General features: G+C 41.1%; 1 protein-coding gene across 2 annotated transcripts in view; it reads right to left on the bottom strand.

Moving 5' to 3' along the window:
- The window catches only part of LOC124137783 (rap1 GTPase-GDP dissociation stimulator 1-like), a 108,587-nt gene that overhangs the window by 61,589 nt on the left and 25,791 nt on the right, over positions 1 to 21,207 (bottom strand). For both annotated transcript variants that reach the window (XM_048400959.1, XM_048400960.1), the window contains exon 4: positions 19,836 to 19,961. In XM_048400959.1, coding sequence (XP_048256916.1) covers positions 19,836 to 19,961 — 126 coding nt within the window. The remainder of the gene's footprint in view (positions 1 to 19,835; positions 19,962 to 21,207) is intronic.

Genomic DNA, 21,207 nt, shown 5'->3' with positions numbered 1-21,207 from the left:
GGATGGAGGATTAACAGTAATAACAACTGCATACATGTTAATCTCTCTCTTGTATGCAATTGTTGTTACTGTTAATCCTCCACCTACAATATATATTCTGCACCATGTTCATTATTCAGCCTTGCTTGAGAACGGTAATAAGGATCTATTCCAAATGTCACAATTACAGAAAAATAAAGAATTGGTTATCCATAAATTGTGTCTACTTTGACAATACATATGAACCGAGCCAAATACTAAGCCCCTTGCTTTACATGTAAATGTTGCAGCAGAGGACAAAAGCATCCTTACAACTGAAATTATTCCTTTTCCTTGATTTATCCTATTTGACCTTAGTTCCCCAATACCCTCCTCCCACACAAGGTGCTAAGCTGCTACTGTGAGGCTACCTGGAGAGCCATGCCTGTCGGTTCCCCCAGGTTTTCCACCTGTGTGCAATATACGAGCTGTCTATTACAGGAAGCAGTAGTTATAGGTCATCCTCCTACTGGAGCCTGCGATATTGACAACAGACTGATGAGCTGTTGCATCTACAGCTGATGTACATTTGGTCAGCCCAGCAAGGTTATGACATTCCACTGGAAGGTGGGATGGATCTGGGTGAGGTTTCATCCCATAGGAATGTATTAAATGGTGTTAATGATATTTAAGATTGAACCCACTCCACAAAATCTTTTTCTAACCAATGACATGAGCAACTATACCGTATTCGACGTAATAAGTGCCCCGCTCTAATAAGCGCCCACGGCGATATTTGCTGATATATTGGCTAGTGAACAATCCCAAGCAGCACCCCTTTCGATTGATCAATGTACACAAGACTTATTTATTCGTGTATAATACGCACTCGTGTGTTATATCACCCTTAATTATGGGCAATTTAATTCTTGAAAAATATATCTGTCGTATGTAAACACTTCAGGCTGTTAGCATAAACCACGATCTTTCAACTCAAAATAATATTCTAATAAGCGCCCGCTATTTCTAATTTTGAGAGCGCCCTGGGCGCTTATTATGTTGAATACGGTATGTGAAATACAGATGTTATTACAGATAATAAAATGAACTGAAAGATGATTCAAATAATTTATGTATAATATTGGTGCACTTTCAGATATTTTTGTTGTTGGTTTTTAACCCAATTTTTTAAACCCATCCTAGTCTTATTCAATACGCATTGTGCACAACCACCAGTAGCTAAAGTGATGACGTAAATCCTGCTGGGTATCATGCAGGAAGCAGAGGTACTGTAAGTCCCCATGATCCCCAGCGAGGTGGACTAGCTTTGGTTACTGGAGGCCTATAGCCCGTGTTTTAAAACTGTATACATGATATAGTTATGCTCAAATATGTTTCATAAATTGTTTTAAATAAATCTTTGTAAAATGACTCAATTGTGAACATATAAATTTGGGCTCATCGCTATATGGCTAAAATAATGCTGATGCGATGTAAAATTTTAACTCACTCACTCATTCTTATTTAATACATAGAAGCAAGGATGCTTGGCAATTTTGCCACAAGATAAATAACCTGTATATCTCTACCAAGAACCCTAATATAACAAACAAAGTCATCCCGTCTAATTCTAACAAATTGCCCAATGTAGAGATCGACTATCCCAACAAATTATAATTTTTTTAGCTAGTTGTGATATTGACAAATGCACACTGTGATAAGAGCCTTGTATTTACACTGGTTAGATAAAAGCTGGAAATGATGCTGACTAAGCACATCTTCCCCTTGAACACACCACACAACCATTCTAACACCAACAAATCCAACGCATAATGTCCCCCAAGCAGAACAACACAGAGCCAAGGAGCCGGTTCCAGAGAACTAGAAACGGTAAACACCATCAGTCAGAAAATATGCCTGTGCGTGCAGCCAAGAGATCCTAGCAGCGATGAAGGCTATGTTGATGTGCAGTGTGTGTGCACTGTAGCTGCATCTTAGTGCAGTCTCCGTCGCTAACAGCATCATGCTGCCTGATGCTACTCAAGACGCTCTGTTGGCACAACATTCTGCCAGGAAAATCAGGAAATGACTTCCACTGGGTGTTCATTTCGAAGAAATAACATGTCCCTGTTTGGCTTTGATAAACATGTTTCCAGTGGATCAAGATGATCAAACACAAAAAAATGTTTCAACATGTAGCAGGGAGATAACAGGTTGCTAGCCATATAAATATGTATACATTTTCTCATCTGCATCTTGTCACGTATAACACATGTTTGTCTGTTCCTTAATGGAACCGGGAAATGGTAAAAGGTTTTACCGCTTGTCATTGAATAGCATATCACTGTTTGTTTTATCACTTGTATTTCAGTTCACCTATAAAATCCTCATAACAGATAAAGTAGACATATATTTCAAGGTGATAGGGCCAACTTAAAGAAAAACTAAAAACTAATGAAAGTTCAATGCAAGGAATGTTGAGTGTTGAGTAAAACATCCTTTTGGCAGAGGTACCACAGTAAGAGTCACACAATCTACCAACGTGTGGAATAGAACCCAGGCACCATATTCACGATTCTTAGTTAAAACAAAGCTTAGCGACTTACGACGGTGAAATTACAACTGTCACAAGAGCAATTCTTGAAGCTGTCTTAAACATATCAAAAAGTTATCTCACTTACGACACAAATTTTCGCAAAGACAGTGAGCTCTTTTGTGATGAAAGCAAAATAAGCTTTGGGTTTCTCAATGACCCATTTATACACTAAAATATACACAGCAAACACCTCATCCTCTTTCAAGTCAGCTCTCACCCTTTCATAGGACATTTGATTTTGTTTGTTTGTTTGTTGTTTAACGCCGCACTCAGCAATATTCCAGCTGTATGATGGCGGCCTGTAAATTATCAAGCCTGGACCAGACAATCCAGTGATTGACATCATGCGCATCGATCCACACATTTGGGATACAATGACATGCATCAACAAAGTCAGTGAGCCTGGCCACCCGATTCCATTAGTCGCCTCTTACAGCAAGCATGGGTTGCTGAAGACCTATTCTAACCCAGGTCTTCACGGGGACATAGGATATTTGAACCTTGTATGACTAAGAGTCCCAAAGATTGATGTCTTGGCAAGAAAAACCTCTCTGTTGCAGCAAAGACATCTGGTTTAGCTGGAGTTACATGACACACTAGTGGTCACAAAGGAGTACCTAGGATCGACTTACCCTACATTCCACTTTAATCACTTCATATATGGCCCTTATAAACATTTATCCCCATAAATATGTTGGAGCACAGCTGAGGCCTCTGATCAACAGGTGTTGTCATTGGGGTCTCGTGGAGTACAATTATGTTCCAATAATGTACTCCAACAAATACACCTTACACAGCAATGTGGCTGAGTTGCATGTACCTCCAGATTCACACAGACCTGGGCCAAATTAAAGTGAACTGTTTAATTTCTACATCTATTTATGGGATCCGTGAAGATCCAGGGTAGAATAGGTCTTCAGCAACCAATGCTTGCCGTAAAAAGGCGACTAGCCCTGTCGTAAGAGGCGACTAACGGGATCGGGTGGTCAGGCTAGCTGACTTGGTTGATGCATGTCATCGTATCCCAGTTGCATGGATCGATGCTCATGATGTCAATCACTGGATTGTCTGGTCCAGACTTGATTATTTACAGACTGCCGTCATATAGCTGGAATATTTCTGAGTGCGTCATTAAACAACAAACAAAACAAAAAACAACATCTATTCACGGGACTCGAGTACTTAGTTGCGCTCTTATAAAGACAGATGGAGGACCCTTGACTGTGCTTTATAACACATTTTTTCTCATTTTATTTCTCACAACTGTACTCATTAAAGAATCTATCAATCTGATTGTCCAATTGCCGTTTTTGTAAAAAGCCATACAAGTCAGGTGGCTGGTCTGTAGAGAGGGTCAGGAGGTCATCAAGTTTGATTGTCTATCAGTCTTGTGGTTTACAAGCCCATTCAGCTCATCCCATACTCATGATCAAGAAAAAGAGCCGTCATCTATTCTCTATCTATTACATTAAGAACATGTGTCTATTAATTCCATCCATGGAAAATCTACTGCCTCCTTGGTCTAGTGGATAGAGCGTCTACTTTGGGAGCTGGAGGTCTGTGGTTCAATCCCCTGCCTGGAACTAGGATGAAACAAGGAGTGAGTGAGTGAGTGAGTGAGTACGGTTTTACGCCGCTTTCAGCAATGTTCCAGCAATATCATGGCGGGGGACACCAGAAATGGGCTTCACACATTGTACCCATGTCGGGAATCGAACCCTGGTCTTCGGGGTGACGAGCGAACGCTTTAAACACGAGGCTACCCGACTGCCCCAATGAAACACGGACTGGTCGGCTCAGGCTGGTATCCAGGTTAAACTGAAGGATGGTATGACAGTGGGATAGCACTACAAAACTGGCATAAGTCCAGACTAGTACAAGCGCACACAGACACATTCACATCCTTACATAAGAGCAATAATCGTGAATGCGATGTTAAACCCCATTTCACTGCACTTCACCATGGAAAATCTTGCATAAATCTGGCTGAGCTGCACGTAAACCTGGATCACATTTTCAGCAATCTGCCATGTTGAGCTCTTACCAGACCTGAATAAATGTCGCAACAAAGCGATAAAGGTCGATTTGAGTTTTCCGCTGACAATAAAGACAAGCACTGAATGGCCGTAAATCTGCACTGGCAGTGTAAAAACACCATAAACCCACGATGACTCAACCCAGAAGAGTGGTGGGACAACATCAACACCCTATCATGAATCATCCACCCACTTTTAGCCACATCTTTCAGTCCCCTGAAAAAGTTTGGCTCGTCCAATAAATCGGAGATAAACCACTGTAAACTTTAAGCATCCAAAAGCAAGTGTGTGTTTGTTTAGAATGTGAGAGTTTTGTAGCTAAGCTGTGAGCGGTGTGCTGAAGACCTGACACTGGCTGGTGTGTGTCTACATGTTGATGATAACAAGACATGGGGTATACCCCTTCTTTCAGCTGCTGATAACAGGGCTTCCTGGAGTGGAGGTGGCTTTAACCAGACCCTCCAAACGCAGCATACAGTTGTCAGCAGATACAAGGATTGATAGATACTGATACTTGATCTGTTTGTTTTTTGTTTTACATCCTAATCAGCAATATTCCAGCTATGTGATGGCGGTCTGTAAATAATCAAGTCTGGGCCAGACAATCCAGTGATTTACATCATGATCATCGATCCGTGCAATTGGGATACGATGACATGCATCAACCAAGTCAGCAAGCCTGACCACCCGATCCACGACAAGCATAGTTGGCTTTTACGGCAAACATGGGTTTTGAAGACCTATTCTACCCCGGATCTTAACGGTTAACTGATAATTGAATAAACATGTAACACTGTTCTGGAACTCTGTACAAGAATGAGAACACCTGCAACAAAACAATGTATATGACAGCGACCTGAAATTAATTGAATCTGGACCATGAGCAACGTCCAACAGTCAGGGTAATGAACCCACATAATCAACCACATAACAGAGTCTGACCATCCAATCTGTCTCTTGTTCAACAAGCATAGGTTGCTGAGGACCTATTTAACCTGGTATACACACTGTGCATGGTATACAACATGTTATGTTCTCTTTTTGGATAAGCTGAACATAAGAAGGCATGTTTCAGCCTAGACCGGATCCTCTCCCCTCTTTATTTTGGATAAGCTGTACAAAAGAGGTGGATGTTTCAGCCCAGACCAGATCCTCTCCCCTCTTTATTTTGGATAAGCTGAACATAAGAGGTGGATGTTTCGGCCCAGGCCAGATCCTCTCCCCTCTTTATTTTGGATAAGCTGAACATAAGAGGGCATGTTTCAGCCGATACCAGATCCTCTCCCCTCTTTATTTTGGATAAGCTGAACATAAGAGGTCATGTTTCAGCCTAGACCAGATCCTCTCCCCTCTTTATTTTGGATAAGCTGTACAAAAAAGGTGGATGTTTCAGCTGATACCAGATCCTCTCCCCTCTTTATTTGGATAAGCTGAACATAAGAAGGCATGTTTCAGCCTAGACCAGATCCTCTCCCCTCTTTATTTTGGATAAGCTGAACATAAGAGGGCATGTTTCAGCCGATACCAGATCCTCTCCCCTCTTTATTTTGGATAAGCTGAACATAAGAGGTCATGTTTCAGCCGATACCAGATCCTCTCCCCTCTTTATTTTGGATAAGCTGTACAAAAAAGGTGGATGTTTCAGCTGATACCAGATCCTCTCCCCTCTTTATTTGGATAAGCTGAACATAAGAAGGCATGTTTCAGCCTAGACCAGATCCTCTCCCCTCTTTATTTTGGATAAGCTGAACATAAGAGGGCATGTTTCAGCCTAGACCGGATCCTCCTCCAACTGGATTTTATATATACTGAACATAAGAGGGGGATGCTCATATGGCAATACATGTTTGAAGACCTGGGAAGGTACGACTGGTCACAGTGTATAAGAACTGACCTAGGTTGAGATAGAACTGGCCGAGGTTGGAGTCAAGAGAGGGGAAGATCTGGCCTAGGCCCTTCTCCACCTTTCAATTCGAGGACGCGAAAGACTGGCCAGGGGTAGGGAATACTGGCCAAGGCCGAACCCCCTCCAGGGAAGAACTGGCCAGGGTGATGTTTCGGCCTGTTACACCGGGAACTCATAAGAATCCGGGTCAGAATTGGTCCTCAGCAACCAATGCTGGATCTGGTGGTCAGACCTGGTGACTTGGCTGATTGCATGTCATTATACCGGTTGATGTGGATAGTTGCTTCTTATGTCAATCACCAGATTGTCTGGTCCAGACTTGATTATGGACGGGTCACATCATATTGCTGGAATACTGCTGAGTGCAGCTTTAAACAATAAACACACACATACTGATGAAGACAGCATATCCTGAACATATTATTACAGCAGATATGTATCTGTGTGGCTACTGAACTGCTCATTGCAGAACATGGGGCTCAAGGAGGCATCAATATGCCAAAGTGAAGGCGCTTTATTGACCAGACTTCAGAGGTGGCGCCAATGTCCATCATATCAATGACGGATTCATGAGGCTTCTTGCATACCATAAATGATTCATCTGGCACATAGTAGTTGTGTGTATAGTGATGATGTCTAATTGGTTAGCTGTCCGGTTTTCTTGTAAATAATAGGTCTCTTACAGATCATGAAGTTATTCTTTCTCAGACATATGATCTACTTCATTGGCATAAGGTCTAAGTTACATTGATAATCACATGATGGTGTAACATTCTTACACAGGCATAAGATAAACCGATATGTATATTTGCACTTGGAATAATATGGAGGTGGATGGGTTTGTTTACTGCAATTGATTGATTGATATCATGAGCAATGATCCATGCCATCGGGGAATGATGACATGCAATCAATCAAATCAGTCTTGCCACCCAATCCATGAAGACGCCTCTTACAACCTCATAGTCTGCCTGGGACGAAATTCTAACCCGCAATGTAGTTTCACGATTATAATTGTAGGGATATATTCAACCGTATATTTAACAGTATTTTAGCATTCTTCCTATTATTGGTGAGTGAGTGAGTGAGTGAGTGAGTGAGTGAGTGAGTGAGTGAGTGAGTGAGTGAGTGAGTGAGTGAGCGAGCGAGCAAGCGAGCTGGGTTTAACGCCACTTTGAACAACATTCCAGTCATATCACGGCGTGTCAGCTTAATGTGGGAGGAAAGCCCGAAGTGATGTAGGTCTCAGACGTTTACCACTTCGGTAAAACCTACGAGCATGGATATGATGCTGACAAACCTTGAAACATAATCAGGGCGAACCGGGATTCGAACCCACAATCATAGGTTTCTGGCGTGCCCAAGGGACACAACTCTGCACAGCGAATCGCAGCGCCTTAGACGACTGGGCCACCCATGGCCCTCCTATTATTGGTTAATAAAAAAGGTGTGTGACAGAAAGTACCACGGTTCGACAGAATGGAAAATATGGCCTCCTATATATCAATTGAGAATAAACACAACTAATGGACACTTGGGATCAATATTGGCACAGATGACGTAACCATTCATCGTCACAGTAACTGATCATTGGACCATCATAATACAAGTATTTCCACAGAGGGACTGGTTGGTTACCAGGTGTGACCGGACTGATTGTGTCTTTATATTCTGACAACGGGGTCATTGTTCATGCTGTCAACCACTGGCTTGTCTGGTACACACTCATTTACAGGCTGCCATGATATAGCTGCAAAAATTGCTTACTGCATCATAAAACAATATAATGAAGAGTAGGAGTCCAAGACCGGTATAGAACATTGGCTTATCTTCGCATTGGAATCTGACTGCTTGATCTTGATAGGTGTAATGACTTAGGAATCATGATCAAGGTGGCTATCTGTGCCTAAATGAACTGATGAAATGCTGTAGAAATGAATGATAAAAGTGTTGTATTTTTAGTTGGTCTAACATTTGTTTTTGTTTGTTGTTTAACGCCGCACTCAGCAATATTCTAACTGTATGACGGCGGTCTGTAAATGGTCAAGTCTGGACCAGACAATGCAGTGATTGACATCATGAGCATCGATCCATGCAATTGGGATTGATGGCATGTATCAACTAAGTCAGCGATCCTGACCACCCAATCCCGCTAATCGCCTCCTACGACAAGCATAGTCCCCTTTTAAGGGAAACATGGGTTGGTGAAGACCTATTCTACCCTGGATCTTCACAGGTCAAATCATACTCTAATAAGCTATGTAACCTACTGCTGCCACAATGAGAAGTGTAGAACATACATTATCTGCCAAGTCCATCACTCTTCTCATATATAAGATGATGCTAATAATAGGTTACTGAGTGTGCAAAAAGGCTGTTATATATGCCACAGAACAGTGACAGAACAAGTGAATGCTGTTTATATAGGCCACAGAACAGTGACAGAACGAGTGAATGCTGTTTATATATGCCACAGAACAGTGACAGAACGAGTGAATGCTGTTTATATATGCCACAGAACAGTGAAAGAACGAGTGAATGCTGTTTATATATGCCACAGAACAGTGACAGAACGAGTGAATGCTGTTTATATAGGCCACAGAACAGTGACAGAACGAGTGAATGCTGTTTATATATGCCACAGAACAGTGACAGAACGAGTGAATGCTGTTTATATATGCCACAGAACAGTGACAGAACGAGTGAATGCTGTTTATATATGCCACAGAACAGTGACAGAACGAGTGAATGCTGTTTATATATGCCACAGAACAGTGACAGAACGAGTGAATGCTGTTTATATATGCCACAGAACAGTGACAGAACGAGTGAATGCTGTTTATATATGCCACAGAACTGTGACAGAATGAGTGAATGCTGTTTATATAGGCCACAGAACAGTGACTGAACGAGTGAATGCTGTTTATATATGCCACAGAACAGTGATTGAACAAGTGAATGCAGTTTATATATGCCACAGAACAGTGACAGAACGAGTGAATGCTGTTGAGCATTATTTCAGCTATATCACAGTGGCCCATCAATAATCAAGTTTGGGCCAGGCAAACCAGTTACTGAAAGCATGCCCTGGTAATAATCTGCATTATCGAGTGAGTGAGTGAGTGAGTGAGTGAGTGAGTGAGTGAACGAGTGAGTGAGTGAGTGAGTGAGTGAGTGAGTGAGTGAGTGAGTGAGTGAGTGAGTGAGTGACCAATGGACGCAACTCCCAATTAGATTGTGCATGTTCAGTGCCTTAGATGATTTGGCTTTCCTTGCCCCTGCAATAATCAACATGAAGCCCCATTTAACTTCACCTTGGTTTTTATAGAAAATAATACCAGTTATGTCCATCAGGTCCATTGGAAACTCTCATAAAAACCTCCCCCATTTGGACAAGAAGTAGAGCAATTAGACAGTGTTTGATCAAAGCATGTTTTGAGCATGAGTTATTTTTTCCATTCTGCTTTGATGACCTCTGTCTTTCATATCCTCCATCTGAACATATCTGTGAAATAACAAGGACCAACCTGCTATTCACATGATGGAGAGATTCAGCATGTGTCTCCAATGCTCTTTAGAACATCTGATTCCAAAAAAGTGTGTAATTTTAAGAAATATGTGAAAAGATAAAAAAAATTCTTCTAAATTTACACAACTTCAAATGTTTACATTCAGCGATATGGAACATTTCTAGAAACTTCACTTCGAAAAAAAATGACACAATTACTTGAAAAATAACCCACAGCTTACATAAACATAGAGACTCTTTGGCAGTGGCCTGTGGAGAGGGGCAAACAGAGACATTAGTGTAAAGAAGTGTCCTTTCAAGATGATAAAATATCTCCAGGCAGGTCGTCCAGGAGACTGGGTTGGAGCCAGCAGGGGACACAATCTACATCTTCCCGAACATGCACAGTCTAATTGGTCTCAACTTTATCACAAATAGGGCCAATATCTCTGCTTGACACACTGTTTACTAACTATAACTGGTTAATTAATGACTGCAACATTCCAGCTGATGTTTGGTTTTGGCAAGAAACTGGTGTTGTGCATCAAGTTGGTGATATGTCTGGAAGTGATACTGACTGTCTGTTGGCTGCAGAAAGACATCCTCTCTTGCCACATCAACTTGGGAAAAACTGAAGATGGAGTACTGAAAAGTCGTCATTAACGTTTCAAATATTCAAATTCTGATAATCAACTTTATTGTTGACAGACCCAAATTAGTCAAATATAGGCATGTGGATAAGCGTGTCCCTGTTATTTTGTTTGTTCGTAATATCTCAGCTGTATTATGGCAGTTTGTAAATAATCGAGTCTGGGTCAGACAATCCAGTGATCGATATTGTGAGCAACCATAATTGCCAATGGGGTATGATGACGCACAATCAACCAAGTCACCGAGCCTGACTACCCGACCCATTTGGTCGCCTCTTGCGCCCAGCATTACTTGGGTGAAAGAACCTGGGGTAACGAAACTCATCTATCATGTTGCTAGTATTATCATACCCGAGCAGTGACATCAGTGCTAGTGTTAACAGTCCTGCTGAAACTGGGTTCCAGGAGACACTTTGTTATTGTGAAAGAATAATGACCCCAGGATAACACAGTAGGGTTTTCAGGATAGAAATGGTCCCCAGGAACCTATGTTGGTCCTAAGATCAAGTGTTCAGACTGTGTGACATGACTGATTGTGTATCACCATACCCCGATGACATGGGACATTGCTCATAATATCCACCATTGGTTTGTGTATCTGAGACTAGATAATTTGATATAGCTGAAATATGTTTGCCAAACAAACAAATCACCTGAAGACAGACTGCACTTTTCAGGGGTTGTTCAAATTTGATCACAGGTCACCAGTGAACTTTTGTCAGCTTGTTAGATGAACCTTCAGGTTAGAATTTCCAAACACTGAACAATGTTCCATCCATTTGAAGATGATTTTGTTTATAACGCCACACTCAGCAATATTCCACCCAAAAGACGGCAGTATGTAAATAATTCAGTTTGGACCAGACAATCTAGTGATTAACATCATGAGCATCGATCCACACAATTGGGATACGATGACATGCATCAACCAAGTCAGCGAGTCTGACCACCCGATCCCGTTAGTCGCCTCTTACGACAAGCATAGTCGCCTTTTACGGCAAGCATGGGTTGATGAGATGAAACAACGCAAGAAGAAGAAAACATGTCAAAACAGAACTAATGCACACAGGCCTCCTCCCTGACAGACAACCTGTAACACACAAGCTGAGACCTACCAACCTGTCCATCATTGCTACCAGATGACAGCTATATACACACAAACATGACATGTTCTCATACACATCCCGCCAAATGTTACAGCAACATCGTGGCCAGTGTTTGTTGGACTGAACATGGTGTGTCCATACCACACGACTGCATGGCAGCTGTGGATCTCCTCGCTGTGAGTCAAAGGATTACTTTTCTCAAGAGACTGGAGGTCGGGGAATAAAATCCCTGTGATCGCTATGATGTTAGAATATCAGAACTGAATAAGCTGTTTTATGTTTGATTAAATTTTCCATCCATTGATTACACAGCAATATTCTTGCTAATGGTAAGCCGGTGTGTCTATTCTGATCAGTAAGTGAGATGAGTATTTCGGTTATATCACGGCTTGTCAGCTTGTTGTGGGAAGAGAGCCCGAAGAAATGCAGGTCTTAAACTTAAACCAACGTGGGAATAAACATGAGCATGGGTATGGTGCTCATAAACCTACATACCCGAGAAGATCTGGGGTAGAATAGGCCTTCAGCAACCCATGCTTGCCGCAAAGGCGAATATGCTTGTCGTAAGAGGCAACTAATGTGATCGGGTGGTCAGACTCGCTGACTTGGTTGATGCATGTCATCGATCCCAATTGCATGGATCGATGCTCATGATGTCAATCACTGAATTGTCTGGTCCAGACTCGATTATTTACAGAGGCGTCATGTAGCTGGAATTTTTCTCAGTTTGGCGTTAAACAACAAACAAACAAACAAACAAACAAATAAACAAACCACAAACCTAGAGACTTAATCAGGTCAATACTGGGATTGGAACCCATGATAACAGTAATGCAACTCTACACAGCGAATTACAGCACCTTTGACAACTAAACCACCCGTGCCACCCTGCGGGATATAGCATATCTTTAAATGATTTTTAATTTGCTTATCAAACTGGCAACACAAGCATGCAGTAAACCATGACCAAAGCACGCCCCAAACTCCACCCCACCCAAACATCCTACCACCCCCACCCCTGCCCTGTGTTTACAAAGGAGATCCCTGTACTTCATTGAGGCCTGGTGTGTACACATGGCCTTGTACTGTTATCAGTAGTACGCTGATTTATTGACACACATCTGAGTCTTGCCTTTTTAGTTGGAATGTTGAGGGCATGAGGGATTTCACCAGTTGTCATTTCTATCGCTGTTGATATACTGGGCTTTGTAGATGGTCACTTAGGTTTAACATACTTTAGATATGGTCCCTTAATTCATATTTTGGTCATTTTAGGTCAGATTAATTTAATTGAGGTTGGTTGTTGTTGAGGGCATGAGGGATTTCACCAGTTGTCATTTCTATTGCTGTTGATATACTGGGCTTTGTAGATGGTCACTTAGGTTTAACATTTGTCAGTGGTCGTGAGAGTAATGGCAATGACATTGGGGGTGGCAGAACTGTGATGGCAATGTTATTGTAGGTTTTGTAGTTGGTGCAATGGTGTAGTTGTTGGTGCCTGTGTTTGTGTTTGTGTTGGTGTTGTCGTGACAATAATGGCAATGACATTGGGGGTGGCAGAACTGTGATGGCAATGTTATTGTAGGTGTTGTAGTTGGTGCAATGGTGTAGTTGTTGGTGCCTGTGTTTGTGTTTGTGTTGGTGTTGTCATGACAGTAATGGCAATGACATTGGGGGTGGCAGAACTGTGATGGCAATGTTATTGTAGGTGTTGTAGTTGGTGCAATGGTGTAGTTGTTGGTGCCTGTGTTTGTGTTTGTGTTGGTGTTGTCATGACAGTAATGGCAATGACATTGGGGGTGGCAGAACTGTGATGGCAATGTTATTGTAGGTGTTGTAGTTGGTGCAATGGTGTAGTTGTTGGTGCCTGTGTTTGTGTTGGTGTTGTCATGACAGTAATGGCAATGACATTGGGGGTGGCAGAACTGTGATGGCAATGTTATTGTAGGTGTTGTAGTTGGTGCAATGGTGTAGTTGTTGGTGCCTGTGTTTGTGTTGGTGTTGTCATGACAGTAATGGCAATGACATTGGGGGTGGCAGAACTGTGATGGCAAGGTTATTGTAGGTGTTGTAGTTGGTGTTGGTGTTTGTGTTGCTGTTGTTGTTGGTGCAGTTGGTATCGGTGTTTGTCAGTGGTCGTGACAGTAATGGCAATGACATTGGGGGTGGCAGAACTGTGGTGGCAAGGTTATTGTAGGTGTTGTAGTTGGTGTTGGTGTTTGTGTTGCTGTTGTTGTTGGTGCAGTTGGTATTGGTGTTTGTTAGTGGTCGTGACAGTAATGGCAATGACATTGGGGGTGGCAGAACTGTGGTGGCAATGGCAATGGGAGTTGGTATTGGTGCTAAGTTGGTGAGGGTTTTGGTGTTGGAGCTGGTGCTGGTGATGGCAATGGGATTGGAGGTGCCAGTACTGTGCTGACAATGGCACTGTTGGTGTTGGTGTTAGTGGTTGTATTGCTGTTTATGATGGTGGTGTTATTGTTGTTGGCGGTGCAGGTTTGAAGTCATCCGCCAGCTGAGTCAAGGTAGGCACAAGCTGTTGCAAGAAGTGGACTCAGTGCATGACAACTGAACAAAATAGGTAGATGTTCTAAATATGAAGAAATAACATCAAATTATTGATGAAACAGAGTTAAATACACCTTTCACTGGATTAAATCTAGACTGAAACAAGCAGCAAATGTTGTACCACAAAATCATGAAATTAGTTCCTCAGCCTGCACAAAAAAATTACAATCACAGACAAATTCCAAAATAATGACCCAAACACACAAAAAACACATAAATCCAAACCTTCAACTTGTTTTTTTGAGAGTTTCTATCAAGTGAGGCAGCAGCCCGACACAGATGTAAACATCGGTGTGTCATGTAGGCTGTAATTAACAGGAAGACAGAGCGGGAATGTTGGGACAACATGACTGAGATAGACTCTGAATCAATATGGATACAGCATGTAGCAATCCCATCAAGTCTAGCATTGTCAGCCTTCACGGAAGCAGTACAGGAGTACTTGCAGCCTCAGCAACACTTGACATCGCTGACCTGAAAACTCTATCGCCTATATACATGATCAATCATTTGGAATAACTGTTTTTGAATTTAGATGACTGGATTATATTAAAGGCAGGCTTACTGTAGCTATTAAAAGTGATAAACAGAATCGATTCTTTACAGTGTTTCAAGAAAATTATAAAAGTGTATGCTTAAATCACTTTCAAAATGTTGACCATATTCCCTACAAAAATGTATCAACCACTGCTTGAGAAAGAGACTCTGAGAGGCTTCTGAATATGAATAGGGGCAGAGGACGTCAGGGAGGGTAATAAACCTGTAGGTCAGTGTCTAGTGGACAGTCATGAAAAGAATACTGATTTTGGGGGAGGGTCACAATGAAATTGGACAGTTATTTCTGAAATATTTATTTGTACCAATACATTATTCAAGAAAAGTCTTTTGCTGATTTACACCTTCAAGGTAAGGTCACGGAAGAAGGGGACCAATTTGAGGAATATCTGAAAAAAGGACATTTGGGAAATGTTCATACATTCATGTACAGTAGTTTACAAACAACTGTCTGCACCTACCCCCATCCTGTAATAAATGCCTGGTCCCATATCATAAATTATTCACAATAAAGAAAGGCCACAAATAAATCCCTCATTCCTAATATAAAAATGTTTCCATAACATTGATCAAATAATGAAAGGCTTGTGGGGTTAAAATACCTCCAGCCTAAAACCCAACGGGAGTGAAAATCACCGAACGAAGGTGAGATGGGGTTTAACGTTGCGTCCAAGATTATTGCACTTATATAGCGACATGCATGCATGTGTGTGGCTGTACTAGTCCGGACTGATGCCGATTTATAGTGCTAGCTCACTGAGATACCATGCCGCAGTTTAACATGAATACCCCACTCAGACACAGTATACTGACTCTGAGCTGACCAGTCCTTGTTTTAGCCCCTTAATGCAGAGCGCCAGACAGGGTAACAACAAGTATCATCTTTCAATGTCTTTTGGTATGACGCGTTCGGGGATCGAACCCCGGACCTTCTGCTCTTCGGGCGGACGCTCTACCACTAGACCACTGAGGCGGTCACTGAACTAAGCCCAAGCCAATATTATTCTTGAAATAATAAACCATAAACATGAAATCCCTGTGTGTCTGTCTAGTCCAGAGACTGACTGATTCCTACAGTAAATGTGAGGGGCGTAAAATAAGGGGCCACTTCAAAGGCTTGTGTGTGTCTAATTACTGACTGTGTTGACAGTCTTCATACAAAATATGCTGGAGATACTGTGGGCTGTGCGAGATTTGAATTCCAACTGACGTGTAATGCTAGCGGCTTGACTGTAATAAACAACACTCTTCCACCAAAATACATTACAAATGAACAAAACATTGCTTGTGCACATCTCTTACCAAAACTATGGGAGGTATCTGATCATTTTATTTTGCTCAGTAAGAAACTTTTCATGCTGATAATCTTCAAAACAGGAAGGGACTAAAGAATTATATGTCTTCTTTCCCTGAAAAGATGTAAAATATTGATATTTCCTTTTGAAAGATTGCAAGAAAGGTTTTATGTGATTCTCTAAATGGTCCACAACTACAATGGGTATGAAGTTGGACTTCATTAATTTAATAATAGATAGATAGATAGATAGATAGATAGATAGATAGATAGATAGATAGATAGATAGATAGATAGATAGATCGATTACGTGGTGAGTTTAATGACGCTTTGAAAGTGTCAGCTTTATGTAGGAGGACCAACTGCACCCCAGCTTTCCACTATGGATAGGCCCACAACATTTGGCAGCATGCTGTAACTCCTTTATCAGGTGAATAAGACAAAACAAGAGAAGTTGATATCCAAAAACCAGGTTCCTAGAAATTCTACGTGGTCATGTTCAACACATAACATTATGAATGGGTAAAATGAGGAACCATGTCTAGATCTTGTGCTTCACTGGAACAACTTGACAAATGACGTGTTTACGTGTCTGTGTAAAACATTTTATTCTCATGTGTGAAGGCATGTTTGTGATGCTGAAGCCCCAAGCCAACAGAAATGATGTCTTCATTTCTTTTAACTGATCAGGCAGCCATCAGATGTGAAATTGAAACCTTAAGACTTCCTTGTTATCTAAATACAAATACTTTACAAACAGAATATCTGCAACATGAGCCATGTCTAGTTATCAGTCTCTGATAGGGCTGATTTTAACTTTTCCACAATGTTTGTGACATCTTACACATGAAACCACGCAAAAACACTATTAACGTATTCGCTCTAGTAAGCGCCCACGGCGCTATTTGCTGATATATTGGCTAGTGAACAATCTCAATTAGCACCCCTTCTGATTGATCAATGTACACAAGACTTATTTATTTGTGTATTATACACACTGGTGTGTTATATGCACCCTTAATTATAGGCAATTAAATCCTGGAAAAATGTATCTGTCGTATATAAACAATTCAGGTTGTCAGCATAAACCACTAAATTTACGATTGTTCTATTCTTTTTTTTTCACCAAAATAATATTCTAATAAGAGCCCCCTATTTCTAATTTTGAGAGCACCCTGGGCGCTTATTACGTCGAATACGGTACGTCAACAAGGCTATATATGTTGAATACAACTTGGAAGTATAATTTTTCATATTTCAGAGAATTTCAGTTTCTCCATGGTAACAGTTAGCTATGGTAACAGCTACAGTGTAGCTAGGGAAGGAGATGAATGTAGTGAATACATTTCCATGGATACAGAAATCTATGATAATAGATATCCATGGTAACAGCTACAGTGTAGCTAGGGAAGGAGATGAATGTAGTGAATACATTTCCATGGATACAGAAATCTATGATAATAGATATCCATGGTAACAGCTACAGTGTAAGCAAGGGAGGGAGGTTAATTTCGAGGAAGACATTTCCATGGTAACAGACATCAATGGTATCAGCTACAGTGTAGCTATGGAGGGAGGTTAATTTAGAGGAAGACATTTCCCTGGTAACAGACATCCTCCCTGCAGCTTCCTCCCACTGCTGCTGAAGCATACATCACTGTTTCCTCCAGGGAAAGTCTGTTTCCTGAAGTTTTTACTTGTAGAGGATGTGCGCTCATGTATTTTCATGTTTACAACAAAACACCCAGGCCCGCTGTACATCATCACAGTGCTGTAGAGTACATTTATGTTGATGTCAGAAATGGCAACATTGACTCTTCTAAAAAAAGGCTGCATCTCATGATTGCCAAGACTTGAATGTAATGACAAATGCTTTAGCTATGGTTTAGATAGCTTTCAAATGGTAGCATGCATCACCATAATTGATGAATTATGCACCAACCATGTCATAGATTGCCTAGCATGTAAGTCATTTGAAGTATCATACGCAATGTAAAAAAACTGCCTGAGCTTGAGACGTAAGCCGTGTTACAGCATGACTGCAGTGTACATTTATATTCATGTGACCACATGATTCTTCGAGAGAAAATCCTTGTTCTGACAAATTCAGTTTCTCTGCAGTTTAGCAAATGCCCATTTATATATGTCAACTGACACGTTCATAGCCTTAGATCCAGGTTACATCCTTGTACCTTGTAGCTTCTTGTGGTCGTATATGTAAATACTGTGTTGGTCATTCATGCCCCACAATGCTACAATGTTGGGAGGTAATATTTGTTGACCTTTACAGAGTATTACCAAAAGACTTTAAAAGATGGTACTTGTTGTTACCCTGTCCGGCGCCCGGCTTTAAGGGGCTAAAACAAGGACTGGTCGGTTCGGAGTCAGTATACTGTGTCTGAGTGGGGTATTCATGTTAAACTGCGGCATGGTATCTCAGAGTGCTAGCACTATAAATCGGCATCAATCCAGACTGGCGCACACGCACGCGCACGCACACGCACACGCACACACACACACACACACACGTACATGCACGTTGCTACATAAGTGCAGTAATCTTGGATGCGATGTTAAACCCCATTTCACCTCACCTCATCCAGACCCTAGAGAATAAAATTAATCCAACTCAAGTCTAGAATGATTTGGCAAGTCTAGATTGCCTCAGCTCTAAGCATTGTTCAGGGCTCCGTATGGGTCTTATTTTTCATTTGTATATACAATTTTAAATAAGATAACTTTATTTCTGAGACTAAATGTCAGTCTACCTCCTGTTAGTGTTTCATAAATAATGCTGTACATTGTATTTCTACAAAGTTTCCTCAGCAGGCCTGAGGCTGAAGCAGTTCACCTATGTACCGTCACACTGTGATAGTAATCTCAAAGATACATAGACAATAGGGCTGGGATGATACACCAACTGTGCGATCCGATACATATCACGAAACAATGCTAACGATCTGGTACGTCTCATGATACTTGCATGTGATCTTATCTGTGGTGTGTAAGCCATCTTTTTCATAGACAGAATTGCCAAATACCTTACACACTGACAATTTACAATTGGCAGTGTCAAGTATGGGGCAATGGATGAAAATATTTACGTTTTCACTGATCATTTTCACTACTATTCCGTAACATTTATTAAAGAATACATGTCAGCTAAGAATCCATACTTTTTACTGAGTGTGAGTGTAAAAAATCGCGATCCACCGATGCTTCAGTGTATCATCCCACATTCATTCTGCATCAATATGTACTGTTTCAGAAATTGTTTTAATCATTTCAAGATTGATTAGTCTTCAATTAACTCTGATTTACATTGTAGCTTTATTATTTATTTTTCAGTCTCACCATGTGTGGGTGTTGTCTTAACGTGACATTACTTGCACACTTTACATCAAAAAGTATAAATGTTGAAAAAACATCAGCAGTTGTCCAACTAAGAGTATGATATATTCACACCAACTTACCATGAAATAGTATTGTGGTACATACCATGTTTTCAATGTATCGTTTCATGACATATTCAAACCAATTTACTTTGAAACAGTGTATAATGATTATATATCATACGCTGAACAAAGTATCAAGATACATATTCTGATACAGTGTACAAGGAGACGACAGCAGAATCTACAAGTGAAGAGTGACCTACCATTGTCATAGCAGATGTTGCCAAGGGCCCGACACCCCTGGGTGGCCAGTTGAACATCCTTGTCATTCAGCAGCTGCAGCAGGGGTGGCACAAACCCCCTCTCCACCAGCGGGCCCCTCAGTGACTCTGCAGTGGAGGACAGTTTTCATGGGATACTCACACACAGCACATCAACATCCTCTTTATAGCTGAGCTAACAAACATCTTGCACCCAGATAAAAAAAACAAACCATGGGACCCTTTCATTTTCAACCATATAATGTTTAAGTACTGTGTCCCGAAGATCAGGGGTAGAATAGGTCTTCAGCAACCCATGCTTGCCGTAAAAGGTGACTATGCTTGTCGTAAAAGGGGACTAACAGGACCTATTCTACCCCGCATCTTCACAGGTCGGGACAAACACTGACTGTACCAGAAGACCATAGAAGATGACAGAGATGTGCCAGGATGGTCCTATCCTTGATTATTTAGTACATTACATCTCTATTCTATTATGATACATACCCAGGATCGGCCCTCTAAGTTCGATTTTTTGTTCGGGAGCCAAGTGGCTCCTAACATGAATATTTTTAGGAGCCAAACCTAAGTTTTTTGGAGCCAACAGATATCTAAACAGATATTGTCATTTACTTTTAGGTTGCCAATGGGTCAGCAGTAGATAAATTTAGGTCGCCAATCATTGACTGAGTCGCATTTGGACACCAAAATGGTGGCTACTTAGAGGCTGCCCTGGATATATTCTCCACCACAGCCTATCCACATCACCATATCCAACTCTCCTGTCACTAACATAATACCTTAACCTTGAAATCAACAACCAATTCAACTTCCACATTCAGATTCGGCTGCGTACAAGCAACCTCTCAATGTCTTTACTGAAAAATGAAGACAGTTCTAAAAGAAATTTTAGCTGGAAAAGACGTTTTCATGAGAATAAAGATGGGCAAGGAAGTGACGACTGTAAGATGTTCCCAGTTGTGTTTGAGTAAGAGAGGAGCAATGCTGGTCATGTACTGGTGATATTGCTGCACATACCATGAAGGAACAATATAATTTGATTGGACAGCTATTTTTAGAGTTGTGTCATTTGAATCAGTCTCTGTATTAAACTATGATGGTCAATGTGTCCAGGTAATACACCATTATAGGATGGAGACGTGATAATCAAGGATGAGATAGTCCAAGGATTACACATTTAGTGTAACTGACCAATCATTGAATTTCATACAAGGCTTTCCTATATATATCACCTGTGATGCAATATGGCCAGCTAACCCTAGTCAGTTTGTTTGATGCTTGTAAAATATTTGTTGGATCACAGATTTTTTCTGCCAAAAGTAACATATCATCAGAGAGAATAAATCTTTGACAT

The sequence above is a fragment of the Haliotis rufescens genome, unplaced genomic scaffold (assembly GCF_023055435.1).
Source record: "Haliotis rufescens isolate VD_foot unplaced genomic scaffold, xgHalRufe1.0.p SCAF_20, whole genome shotgun sequence".
NCBI classification, from domain to species: Eukaryota; Metazoa; Mollusca; class Gastropoda; order Lepetellida; family Haliotidae; genus Haliotis; species Haliotis rufescens.
Note: the sequence above shows the minus strand (reverse complement) of the source record. Positions and strands in the feature narration are given on the sequence as shown.